Source organism: Myripristis murdjan, chromosome 2 (genome assembly GCF_902150065.1).
Source record: "Myripristis murdjan chromosome 2, fMyrMur1.1, whole genome shotgun sequence".
Taxonomy (NCBI): Eukaryota; Metazoa; Chordata; class Actinopteri; order Holocentriformes; family Holocentridae; genus Myripristis; species Myripristis murdjan.
This window is the reverse complement of record NC_043981.1, coordinates 14530193-14544227: the sequence shown is the minus strand read 5'-3', so window position 1 is coordinate 14544227 and position 14035 is coordinate 14530193. Positions and strand designations below refer to the sequence as shown.

Here is a 14035-nt window from a genome sequence, read left to right as displayed (position 1 = left end):
TAAGCTAATGCTATCCATAGGAACTGAACCACTGGACATACAGAGGTGAAAATGGCATCACGCATTTTTTGGACTATGGGTAATTTGCCCAAAATGTTGGAATATTCCTTTAAGATCAATGGAAATTAACACAACATTTTTCAGTTTGATATTATCACATGTTACCGCACCTATGAATGATGTCACCTTTACATTCACGCAGGTTTTCCGTGTCATGGTCCGCCATATCAGCCACTCAGCATCAACATGTGTGCTTGGACACGTTCGTGACCGAAGGCAAGTTGATTTCCCGCAGATGTCGAGATTACTGCGGTGTTTTCGCAGATAATCAGGTACTATTTGGTCTCCTAGTTACTCCAGTGACCTAGTTGTTAGAGGAAGCGCTGTGCGGCTACATTTATGTCGTGTGAAAGTGAAGAGCGCCTCTTAAAGTAATCAAAATTGTTATATAATTCAAAGTCTGTCACACACGCACACACGGGCATGCACACACGCAGACACTTGAAACCTCCCCGCCCCCGCAACACACCCACACTCACATACACACATAATTGCCCCCTCTACCCTGAAATGCACACACACGCACACACACACACACACACTAAATTCAATGTGGTATAGTGAGGTCTCAGACCGCACTAATTCCTCTTTTTATGTCTGTCTGTCCTACTGTGTAGCAGAGGGATCAGCATTGCCTTTCAGGATAACAACTGAAGCTCTAAGCTTTTGGAGTTTGTGTGTGTGTGCGTGCGTGTGTGTGTGTGTGTGTCTGGGTGTGTATCTGGGTGTACAACAATTGGCCTCTAAGCTGTAAAGAGCCTTGCAGCCACGGTGTCGCCAACAAATATCCACTGGCTGTCAGCAACGCACCGACTTCATGTGCGTCTGTGTGTGTGTGAGTGTGTGTGTGTGTGTGTGTGTGTGTAGGTGTGTGTGTGTGTCCTCGCGTGCAGATGAGCCAACTTCCTGTGGTGGATTGAAGTTAAGTGCTGTTATTAGACTTAGGCCTCCAGTCGGGTTTCATTGTCTGGGCGAAAGACGTGATTATGCTGACAGATACACACACACACACACACACACACACATACACGTGTGCAGGCAGACACGCGAGAATACACATGCATATGTGAACATTGGCGTACTCACCCACCTCCCAGACACACACACACACACACACACACACACACACACAGAGCCAGATGTCCAGTTTGCAAAGTTTTGCACATCTTTGATGACTGCAGTCTGTCTCGCTCTCCTGCTCTCTTACTCTAATTAGAGCCTTCTCCCTGCACTTTGTCTCTTTTTACACACACACACACACACACACACACACACACACACGCACGCACACACACTTCCATCTCCTCTGCACCCGCTAAACTTTCATGACAGATACCCTCTCTCTTTTCTTCCCTCTCTCTTTGCTGTAATCTTCGTCCTCAAGGCATAACAGTAGTTCAGCTGTCACTGAGATAAAACTGGGTTGCATAAGATTTTGCTTTTAACCCCAGGCGTGCCCCATAATTCACCTCACAAACATATAAGCGCTCTCCGGGCCGCAGAGGTTAATGTGTCTCGAAAAAGTGAATATGAAGCTTGAGAAGTCGGCTCGTGATACAGCGAAAGTTTGCGCTGCCACAAGAGCAAAATACACCCAATTTGTCACTACAAAATAAACTCATAGGTGATTCTGATCTTGTTTCATTCAAAGTGCTGGCACCGCGCATGCTGAGTATTTTCTGGTCATATTAGTAAGCGTTTTGTCGGATGTCACTTACTCTTTCCTTTGAAATGAAACTCTGCTCTGTATGTTGCTACTGTCTTGCCGAGCCATATGTTCAAGTCTCAGTGGAAAGTAAAACCACAGTCAGGTGGGGGGATGCACTTCACTTTGAGCTCTAGACATGAGTGTGTCTCCACCACCCACATAGGAAAACAAAAAAAAAAAAAAAAAAAAGAGAGAGAGAGAGAGAGAAAATAAAAAACGAGATGAAAGTTGGGCTTCTGAGAAAGCAGATTCGCTGGTAAAGAAGAGAAAGGTGTGGTGGTGATGCTGCCGCCACCTACGCATCGCGGGCCCCGGGCGCCATATCCTCTCTCTGCGGCCGTGCCGAATGTGTAAAGCTGACTTTTGTGCAGCAGCTCGGGAACGGTTTGAATCGATGATCGGTCCCCTTCATTCGTACGGGAAGATGAAAATGCGATTTTAAATTTGATTTTAATCCGATTTTAAAAGCAGGGCGTTCCCACGGCGCCCACGGCTAAACACGAGCTGCGCTTCCAAGACCTGCTGATGGGGATTCACCCCGAAAAAAAAAAAAAATCAAAATCTTTGTGCCGTTTCAGATTTTATACGACTGTCCCCGTCAAACTCGCAGTTTATGCAGCTGTTTTTTTTCAAGTGTTGCATGGGGAACCTGTGGCTTCTCTTTCAGGAAACTCGCATATCAGCAAAAAGCTAGATTTTAATTTGTGTCCCCAAAAATAAATACATCTCGATCTGTATCTGAACCGATCTCTCGAAGCTGCCAAAAAACTTGTGCAACAAACCTGTGATCACTATGCCAAATTGTTCAGGGCTGATTTAATAGAAGACTGTCAATGTCACATCCATATCCTCTATCTCTATTCACTGAAGCTCCATCACACTTATATTGAATGAACTATTCAAAGCCAAGGTGCTGTTGTTTTTATGGCTGCAGCATCACATCAAACAGAAAATGCCTACATGTCTTATGCATCATTTTAGACACATTTCCCTGAATATGTTTGGGATCTGTGGACATGGGATCTTTTTAAAAGTTCTGTGAGTTTGAATGAAGTTGCGATGCGCAGAAATCACAAACCCACTGATGGGACCAGCAAGGCTGAAGAGGTTTAATATGATTCCAAATGACAGCTTAGTAGTTAAACCCCATAAGATCAGGGTTTTTTTTACAGCAAGCAAGACACTGAAAGCACATTTTATGCTTTTGTCGTCCATATTTTCAATCCGTTTTCACACGGTGGCGCAGTTCTCGCTGTCCCGCAATTCCTCTCTCTTTCCCCTCTCCCTCTCTCTCTCTCTCTCTCTCTCTATCTCTTTCCCTCGTTCTCTCACAGTGCTGTTTGATTGCTTAAGCCCCGCCGTCAGACAGACAGACAATGCGTCCATGAAGAATAGCCTCGCTTCCTTCCTGTCTTCCTGTGCTGCGTTCTGCCTTGGTGAGCAGGGTGAATAGGCCGCTCTGCCCCACAGCCGCCATGAACCGCAGGGGCCACGGCAGCTAAAACCAACAAAGAGAGCCGTTCTGGGGCCTTTTTTTTTTTTTTTTTTTTCCAATTCACATCCCCTCCTCCTCCTCCTCCACCACCACCACCACCTCCTCCTCCTCCTCCTCCTCCTCGCTGCTGCCAAGTCACTGGGACTGCCGGGTGGATAAACAATCTCCCTCCGCTCTTGTGTTCCTTGTTCTCATCCTCTCCTGCGCTAACTCTTTCTCCTCTCTATCAGAATCAGCTCATTGGCAGAATGAGTCTGTCTGTGAAAGCAAATTAAACATGGAAACACCAAATTATCAAAGTAAATAAAACTTAAATACCAGACATTTACGAGAACAGCATAATAGTAGATTCTTATATAATAAGAAACCTGTTTATTTATATCACCGCATCGTTTGACTGTAGATTTTAGCATCTCTAAAGTTTTTGAAAGCTATTTTGACCCGGTCACGATTAAATAGCACATTTAAGAGGATGTAATGAACATTAGGAATATCAGGGCATGCTTTTTTTGGAAGAGAGCTGAACAGCATTTTGCCACGAAATCGCTCATTTGGAAGACCCAAACAAAAGCATAGTGAGATTTAAATGACCCAGGGAAACTAAGGAGGACCATATGCGTTCAGCAACACAGCGAATGACTTTGAAGCCCCTTTTTTTTTTTTTTTTTTTTTTTTTTTTCGACCCGAGAGTGCAGGGCAAAGTGGTCGGAAACCTAATTTGGTGTGTTGAGCGGTTTGCTCACAGCCAAGGCCTCGGCTGAAAGAGAAACCAGATTCAAATGTTGAGCTAAAATGCAAAAAAAAAAAAAAAAAAAAAAAAAAAAAAAAACGGTATCACATGGAATGCGGTTGTGTCCAAATTTGTCAGCGCATATTTTTTTTTCTGCATTGTAACTGATCAAAACGGCCTTTTTTTTCCGTACTCACACCCACTATTTTCCACAAAAGCAGTGAAAATATACCTCCCCTCGCTTTTGAGCTGCAAAGCACAACAGATAGGACTAGTTTTCCTTGCACACGGGCAGAAAAGAGTCTTCAGCACGTCTGTCTGACTGCCCTCCCCACCCCCCAACAAGACAACCATCTCCCTATGGGAATACCAAGTAGGAGCAGGTAGTTGAGAGGAGCTTTGGGGAGCCAAAATAACCCCCCGACCATTGAAAACAGGATGAATGCATGCCGGGCTGAATACGGGGGTAAACTGTTAGGTCTTTGTCATTCAAAGTGATGCTTTTAACCCTTTGCGGTCCCTCTTCCTAACAACCCTCCCTCTTCTCCCCACCCGCCTTTCCCTCTTCATTCACAGCTGAGACAATGGAGGGAGAGGGGAGGCCTGCAACTAGAAAGATAAAAAAAAAAACTAAACAAATCTACTCCCTTTTTCTCCATCTAATGGGATTCTTGTTTCCCCCTGTTATGTTTCCGTCTCCTCTGCAGCCCTGAAATAGGTGAAAGTTGATAATTATGTAAAGCAAACCCGTCACTCAAAGGCCTGGAGATGAATAACAAACAAGTGAGCGCAGGTTGGGCCTCGACTTGTCAATCACGGCTCTGAATGCATACCGTGCCGCAAACACGTCCGTATGCTGTCAACAAGTGTCAGGAGCTTATGTTTCAGGCTTATGTTTCGCCTGCAGCGACATTCAAAACCCAGGAATTCCTGAAGAAACCTTTGATAAAAAAAAAAAAAAAAAAAAACATGGAAAAAGGGCTTAGTTATGTGCAGGATCCAAAGGAACGTGTATGAAATGAACTTGAAGCCAAGCCGGGGTGTAATAGTAAGCGTACACGAATGCCTTTGACGTATTTGCAAAAACAGGTTGAGAGTTTGATTCATTTTCCAAAAAAATGAGAAAATGACAGTATCCCGCTTTCCCACTTTGGGTGAAGTAAATCAATGAGAGAGATAGAAGAGAGTGCAGGCGTTCTCAGCAGTGCATGCAAACAGATGTGAGCACATTCTCGCACACATACACACACACACACACACACACGCCCACACACCCGTGGCTTTACCAGAGCCAGATGTTTCCCTCGGAGGGCCGGAGGTGAACATTAATGCTTCCTTGTTTCCTTGTTTGATCTCTGTAAACATCGTGGAGTGATTGTCTCGCACAGAGACAAAATGGCAGGACGGGCTTGCAGATCTCCTTGAAAGATTTCTGGAAATACCTCAATTTAGAAGAATTGAGAACACCTTCACTTTACAAAAAAAAAGAAAAAAAAAAGGAAAAAAAAAGGGCTTCTTACTGCCTTGAGACAGAAATCAGGTGCTGTTCCAAGCATATGGAACAGCTCCATCGATATCTGTGAACATGACTACGTCTTAGCCGAAGTGAAAAAGCAGAATACCAATTAGACTCCAACCTGTGATGAAAAGCCAAAGCCTGACAACTGCAGCAGTCAGTGAATTAGACACCGGCTTTGCAGACTTAAGCTTTTACATTCGAAAACACAGCCACATCCTCACTGCAGCCAGTCCGTACCATCGTAACTTACTAACGCTGTTCGCAAATTAAAATCTGTAAGATCAAAGTAAGTCAAGGAATTTGCAAAAAAAGTGATTATCCACTCATATTAGGCAGGTTTCAATCTGTGTCTCACATATGAGGAGGGGCAGATTTATCAGTATAGTGGAGGAGAGACATCATTTTAAAACCTGAACTTTAAAAGACATGCACTGGCACTGCTAAGGACGGACTTGCACACACACACGAGTGCAAAGAGGCCTTAACTGTAAACGAGTCCCCCTCCCCCCTCCCCCCTCCAGCATCAAGAGAGGGAAAAAAACAAACAGGAAACTCCCACTTGCATGAGTGAAAAATGTCGGTTTATACGTGTGACCGTGCGTAGATGGGTCAAATCTGGATTTCACCGAGACGTTCCTCTGAATGCGCCACCTCCCCAACGTGAAGTTTTTGAGAACCTGAAGTTTTTAACCAAGCACGTCACCGGCCTGTGCATCAAGACGAACATGCGCAGGTTGTAAAATGACTATGACAATGCAGAAATAAACAGGGAAAAAATAAACGGTCAGACTTCAAGGCGGTTTAATTTCAAACGTTAATATATTTGTCTTCTAATTCATAGTGAACTATTCATCCAGCTTTGACACTCCTGCAGGTCACATCAACCTTGCAGCAAGAAACTACAGAATAGCCCAAAGGGGGGGGTGACATATTAACAATGCTTTCTCAAAATAAATATTTCATTATAAAATAATAAACCTTCAAATAAATATATATTTTTTTTAACTTTACACTAAACAGAATGAAATTAGAAAATAAAGTTTTCTTATAAGGTCACTGTACAATTTACACGTTGAAGGGATAAGATTTTTCCTTTGCAAATTACATAAAATGATTGATATACATTCCAGTGAATGTACAACATTGTATGAATGACTGATTCATATATATGTGGATTCATCAAGGTGCCTCTGGCATGGCAGAAATCCTTTTTCACAGTTGAAGTATTATTATATACAAAAATAAAACATCTCTCAGAAAGTAATTTTCTAATTTACATACTTTTTGCAATTACTATTTTACATACAGTTAGTAACAAGAGTCTGTTCTTAGCAAATAAGTTGTATTAAATGTTAAAAAAAAAAAAAAAAAAAAAAAGATATCAATTTGGACTCTCATAGCAACAACACAACATCTGGGCACTTGCGTGAGGGAATCCGGGTTTGAGGACGAGACGTGGACAAAACAGTAGCTGAATATGTTTTCATACGGGAATCAATGTGGAGCGCTTAATTTTGGTTTACCTTTCGAGTGACACCTCTAATGCTGGGCCGAGTCGACGCACCTCAAGGGCCTTTAGGTAGTTATGAATTCTGTCAGCCCGATTTACAAAGTTGAGAACAAGAGGCAACTTAAGAACATGTCTTTACCCAGATCTTTTAAGAACCATAGATAGAGAAACGAAATCGGGGGGAAAAAAATAATAAAATAATAATCAGAGGCACAACAGCATCACCAGTCTTCTAGTCAAACTTCTCGACTACAGAGCTACAGGGGCCGAAACGCTGAACAATTCAGTCAACATGGAGTCATTATCTTCCCATCCTTCTACATTTCAACACAAACTCAAAATATATGCCCTCCCCAACCCATTCTCTCGTCTCTACGTTGGCTTGTTGACAGCCTCACAGTGGACTGGGTTTGTGCTCTTGCACCGACAGCCGGGTCGTCTGACTCGGTCATAGCAGCTCTGGCACGCGGCGAGGCATCCTTTAGCCGGGAGGTAGCAGAGGATACAGGGGAGGACGAGGGAGAGCAACGACACGGTGGTCCAGCGGACGCAGCAGTGCGACTGCGAGCACGAGAAGGGCTTGTCCGCGCACGTGTCCTCGTCGTCGCTGGAGCAGTGGTAGAAAAGCCCCTTGACGCAGCAGACGCACGTCCCGTACTCCACCGCGCTCTGCGCCGAGCACATGCACCGGCGGCCGCACATCCAGCAGGAGGGGAGCACCCGTGGGCGACTGCAGTCCGGACACCGGCACCGCCCGCAGTCCTCGCACCGGTAGGAGTGTTTACCCGGAAGTCCATCCCTTCCCCTGCCCGGCATGACCACAACCGTCCCGGAAGCATCATTCAGAGGTTTGAGCTCGTCCAGACTGGGCTCCGCACGTTTGGGCTGGGTTCTGATTATCTGCTCGCCGGCTGTCGGGCTGCTGAGGAGCCTCTGGCCTGAGGAGGCGCTGCCTATGCTGGTCCTGATGCTGCTCTGAGAGTCCTCGGCGCTGGAGGACCGCACCACGCCTTCCCTGGTGGCGATGGAAGCGTGCGCGTTGCCGTGCTGAGTCAATGGAAACAGGTTCCGGAGATTATTGGGCCTCTCCTCCCGAGTCTCCTGCTGCTCGTTGGTCCTTGGAGCCGGTGACACAGACAGGTCATTCTTCTGTTGAGTACGCTGAGCGGCAGGCGACCTTTGAGCAACTGTGGGCCCTTCCGTGTACTCGTTGCTACTCCTGCTTATCCGAATCTGATCCAGAGATAGCACGGGTGGAGTCGGAGGAGGCTGCCCGTTCGTAAACCCAGGATCCGGCGGGCCATCCTGGGCTTGGGGAGGCCGTGGCTGCGGTCTCCCGTCGTCATGCGGCGCGCCCAGCAAGCCGGTCAATGACGACGACCACCCATGGCGTCCTCCTCCCCCGTCGCTGTCGTTCTGACTTCTGGACTCCATGTTGGGACTGAAGGGCCACTCTGGCTGGCATGGGACACATCTGAAGTCCTGCCAGGGGAACACACACATTTGTATGAGTCTAGGTGCGACAAGCCATGCAAATGACATCATGCAAAACATAACTGATCTCTGAGTAAGCGCCACTATGTAAAGCAGCCATAGCTAACAGTGAAAGAGCTGTTTTTATCACTACAAGAGTGCAATTTGAATATCAGGCCCGACCACTATAAAAGCATAGATGTGATGGAAAATTTGTTTGGCCATAGTTGTTGCCAAAACTGACCCTTGGTGCAGACACAAAATGTTATTTGCTTGAATGTATGATAAAGGCGAGAAGGACATTGAAGTACTACATCAATGTGTGAATTGTTAATGATATCCGACTGATAATAGTTGCTGCCCTGCCAGTTGTAATTAGGAACTTCCTGTTCCCCTGGGACGCCTGCAGTAGACCTAAAGCTGCGACTCCAAAGGGAAGTCGGGGGGGCGGAAAACAACTAAAAATTAATTTTCTCAGGCTACAGTTCATTCGTATTCCAGATAAGAGCTCATATTTATGGTCTATCAGACGCGTCTCGAGTGGGCAGCAAACAAGGCATCAAAACGAAATTTAAACGCGCGTGTGAATGAACAGGAAACCTCTGATCACTACTCCCATGGTGAGAAAGTGTGTGTGAATACGAGCTCTAATAATCAAATTTATTCCCTTTTTTCCACTGGTTTTGCTTGGGAGGTGAATAGGCTACCCCGGTGAAGATTGATACGGTGTAAACAGACATCACAGATACAGCAAATAAAATAATTTGTCGGCTTGAGTGATGCTGAAAGCAGGAAGTAGGGACCTGAAGGGATGTGTTCCTGGAATAAAGAATAACTTCCACTAAGGCTCATGGCAATTGTAGGATAGCAATCCTCTAATGTGGGGGTTCTTGGAGGATTCTCAGCTTGTAAATCTTGTAACTGTAGGAAGCCACGATCCCACTTATGATCTCACTGATGTATGTCATAAAAGCGAAACGAAGACATCCAAGCTTGCATATTCAAATGTGCACCCTTTGTTTTCACCTGCATATCACACTTGGGTTAGTTTAATTCCCCTTCGCCGGCGCTAATTAGCTTTCCAATGCTGTCTTTGGGAATGCGAGGTGTACCCCCCCTTTTTAATGACAATACAGGACGGGGTGCTTTTGGTTTGTTGCATGACAAATGGTCCCCCCCCCCCCCCCCCCCCCCCCCCTTCTTTCCTTCCCCATCGCAAACACATTTCAAACTGCGATACTCTTGAAGATGACAAGAGACGAGGTAAAAGTGCAAACAAAGAGGCAGTGTAAGGTGTGTGTGATGCGTTCGGGGGACAGTGAAGGTGGAGGAATGGGTGGAAATGAAGCTCGAGGCGCTTTTGAGCGTGCCGGGTTGTTTAGGTTTATGAGACTTTACAAGTTGCAGGCTGACTACCAGGGGGATGTATGGCCCTCATTCAACTTTCCTCAAAGCCAACTGTATGCAAGCTGTGCTGGCTACAGTGGGTGGCTTGGGTGTGGGGGTCGAGGGGAAATCTCAACTTAATCTTGAGAAAAATATGGCCTCATCAGCTCTTTTGGAAAGGGCAGGTTAGATTCGAAACCTCAAACGCAGTGACCCGTAAAAGCAGAAACTGAAAACTAAGTGTGCTGGGTGTGATCTTTCCTGCAGAGAAGCATTTTGATGAATACTGCTTTTTCTACAGAAGTCATGAGCTTTAGTGGTTTCCTTTCTCTCCGCGTGTGTGGCAGTGTTATGTCTGCAGCAAGCATGCATGCATGTGGAAAATAATACAAGTTCAGCGGGGGTGCAGAGGACATTCAAGCATGTTTATGTGTGTGTGTGTGCGCAAAAAACGGTAGTGTGTAGGGGGGAAAGAGAGAGAGAGAGAGAAGGGTGTGTGCACACATCTGACCCATGCTGGACCAAACAGATGTCCAAAGTTGGACACAAGCACTTCCTAATAATGTCGACAACAACAATAACACATGCTATTAAAACGGATGAATAGCAGCTGTATAGTGAAATAATAATGGAACAAAGCACCTGCCTTCAATACAAGAATATGAGCACATCTTAAGTAAGTAAGGCACTCATTTTCTACTTATGTCCGTCCAAAATGAAGACATCCCTTTCAGTACAACCAGAAGGACATTAATATGAATCCAACACGCCAAATGTAAATAAAGAAACGCGTGGAACAAGGCGCAAAAACATGATAGTGCCAAGATCTGAGTACTTCTGTTGATGTAAATCTGACTGGAGCTGCATGCGATACATAACTTAATTGATATTCTGTCCATGATCCGGTTGTTTACTGCAGTAAAGCTGCAAAAAAAACACGCAGGTCATTACCAACTTTGTTTTACAAAAGACTTCACTCACCGTGCTCTCAACACTTTATCCCCCCTTTAGGTAAAAAAAATAATAATAATAATAATTAAAAAATTAAAAATAGAAATAAAAAAAAATAAATAAATCCAAATTGAGAAAGTTTACTCCCTTATCAAAACTCAATCAGGAAAGCCATCCGTGAAATCCATTGAGAAAGTTTCCAAGCGGGGCAGCGCCGCGTTAGGAAGAAGTAGATCCCATGTTTTTGCGCAAGAACACGAGGCATTAAAAAACAAGGCGAAAAGCCCAATCAATCACCGCCGGGAGAGAGCAACTTCAGCCGGACTCCACTTTTTCTTGCAACCCGGAGCGGAAGACACAGCAGCGAGAAGAGAAAAAAAAAAAAAAAAAAAAAAAAAAAAAAAGCCAGGCGAATGACGAAAAAACTCCAACACAGAGGTTTGTGCTAATTCGGTATGTTTTAGTCCGCAGGCTCTCAAATGGGGTTGCAAATGCTCTTTCTCGGCTCTTTTTTTTTTTTTTTTTTTTTACTCTTTCCGGAGAGGAGGTCGGGATTTGGGCTGTAAATGGCGTCAAGCTGAAGGGGGGGAACAGAGCGCTTGTTGTTGCAGCGGATATCTCGCATCCGGTGCGCAACCATTGGCTGTTAGAGAGCAGCCATTCACACCCAGTCGGATCAATTATCCTCCAGCGACCAAAATACTCCCAGATAGCTGCACCGGGCTCAGGAAGCGCCTATTTTTTACTTATTAAGCCCACACTTCACTCATTTCAGAGGCAGAATAGTTAACCTTGTTGCTGTAATCACGCCCAAAAGCAGTGCCATGTTACCCGACATGGGCTTTAAACACTTTTTTTCCACTTCTGAAAATGCTGCAAAGACAAATAATGACTTACTTTTAACTTGTAGCTGAAAAAAAAAAATGTTGTAAAATAGTTTTATCAATGACATCAAGCCTAAATATACACAACCACAGCCACTAATGCTAACAAAAGATGAATTATTGCATGTTAAGACCTTGTCTACAAATAACCTTCATTAATGTGATATTAGTTATGATTCATAACCTTGAAACCACTAATACTAACAAAAGATGAATTATTGCATGTTTTTAAGACCTTGTTTACAAATAACCTTCATTATTGTGATATTAGTTATGATGTCTAACCTAACCACTAATGCAAACAAATAATGTATGCTTTTAAGCCTCTATCGTCAAATTACCTTCATTAATGTGATATTAGTTATGATGTATAACCTTGTAACCACTAATACAAACAAAAAATGAATTACTGCATGTTTTCAAGACCCTATCTTCAAATAGCCTTCATCATTGTGGTATTAGTTATGATGTATAGCCTTGTAACCACTAATACAAACAAATAATGTATGTTTTTTAATACTCTATTGTCAAATAGCTGTCATTAATGTGATGTTAGTTATGATGTATAACCTACTAAAGGTTCATGTCACTCTAATGTCACTCTGTTAACTTAGAGATACTCGGCTATTAGGTTGTGAAATATTCCCCAAAATATCAACATTTAGCCAGCGTTTTCTCAGATGAATAATTTACCCACCTTTTAGTGTGACATGAACCTTTAAGCACACAGCATTTTTTTTTTTTCTGAAAATATAATTGATTTTTTTTTTTTTTTTTTTTGGTATTGGTGGTTGTTTTCTTCATGAAAGTCACATTTATTCTGATTTTTAAAAAATGAATCAATAATTCATTGGATTGCAGTCATCATAAGCTGACTCCAGCTTTTACTTACAAAATAACCTCTCTCTGCTCGCAGTGCAGGGTGGAATGCAAAGGCCTCTGCACCGAAAAAGCCCCCACTTGGATATTATAAACAAGGTGAGATGCGAAAGGTTGATGCAATATGTTCTTGGACCCGCCGACAATATGTGAGCTGGCAGTGACATGAAAGAATATCATCTGAAGAGCAGGTTGATACAGATGTAGGAACAAGGAGTGATTTCTTTGCACATCAAAGTCCTGGTGGTAAGCTGTCAATGGAGAACCTTCAAGTAGAAACAAGTTCCTCCTGCGGAGAAAAAAAAAGAAAAAAAAAAGCTATTCAATTCTACTCTGCTATATTCTGTTGCAGCCTTTTATAGCAGGGACTATTTTATCTGGTCTGCAGGCAGATATGAGCTTGCAGGGCACATTCAGATTGAGACAAAGACAAGAGCAAGAGCGTGTCAAGTTCAGTTTCCCTTGATCAAGCATTCTTAAAATTGCAGTGTTGACACCAGAATGCACACATTTTTTTTTTTTTGTGCTTTCTCTACTTGCAGGCCCATAGCCTCAGTATCAAATCATCATTTTTTGATGTGATAACACAGTTTATCTTAGAGCTGGGAATAAATTTCAACCCGGTATCTGAGCACAAGATAAGCCCCAAAACAAACTGAGACCTTGATAAAAGACAAAACAGCAGCAACTGTGTGTTTTTAGTGCAGAGCGAGGCAGTGGGAGATAAATGAGGACAGTTCTGGGTGATAGAAACGGGTCACCGCGTCATCTCGTGTGTGCGTCCCACCACTTGAGTTGCATTTTACCTCTGACTTAAGACCACAGTGCAACCATGTTTTTTTTTTTTTTTTCTTTTTCTTTTTTTTCCAAACCCACCCCATAAGTCATCACTCATTTTGAACGAGGGCTGGTTTCTGTGCAAGACTGCAATAGATCTGAGGTTAAAAGACCCGGGAGGAAATAAATGTAGGGGAACTGACACAAGCAATTAGCAACAGCATGTTAACTTTATCTTGTGAATATTTGTGGAGCGGCGCCCTCTTGTGGAAATGGACGTGTCACTGCAGGCCACAATGGCGAGGGAGGGGAGGTTAAGGAGTGATGCCTCTATATTGTAACCCTCTGAGTTTTATTGCTTACTACCATGAGTAAAATCTTGACAAAAAGCTTTAACAAATAAATAAATAAAGTGAAATCAAATAGAAATCAAGTCAAAAGCAAATCATGAGAGGATCGGGTTTGATTTCCATGCCAAACAGCTTGCCAAAGCTCTTGCTTTTAAACACTGACAGACAAAATGAGTGTATTTTGTACCTTTCAGCTAAAACTAGTGGGAAACATGTCCAATATTTATGAGCATGTGAACTACAGTGAGTTGCTGTGTGTTAAGAAATGAAGAAATAACTTTTTCACAGCAGCTTGCCTTGGTTTCGATCAGCC

At 43.6% G+C, this 14035-nt stretch overlaps 1 protein-coding gene across 2 annotated transcripts in view; it reads right to left on the bottom strand.

The window, feature by feature from the left end:
- Positions 1 to 6308: 6308 nt before the first annotated feature.
- spry2 (sprouty RTK signaling antagonist 2) overlaps positions 6309 to 14035 on the bottom strand; it is a 535263-nt gene continuing 527536 nt past the window's right edge. The window contains exons 1-2 of one of the 2 annotated variants that reach the window (XM_030070607.1): positions 10863 to 11384; positions 6309 to 8504 (exon numbers count right to left, since the gene is read on the bottom strand). In XM_030070607.1, coding sequence (XP_029926467.1) covers positions 7395 to 8456 — 1062 coding nt within the window. In that variant the 5' untranslated portion in view covers positions 8457 to 8504; positions 10863 to 11384 and the 3' untranslated portion in view covers positions 6309 to 7394. Of the gene's footprint in view, positions 8505 to 10862; positions 11385 to 14035 lie in introns of those variants that run through there. The other variant, XM_030070598.1, reaches the window with a different exon arrangement.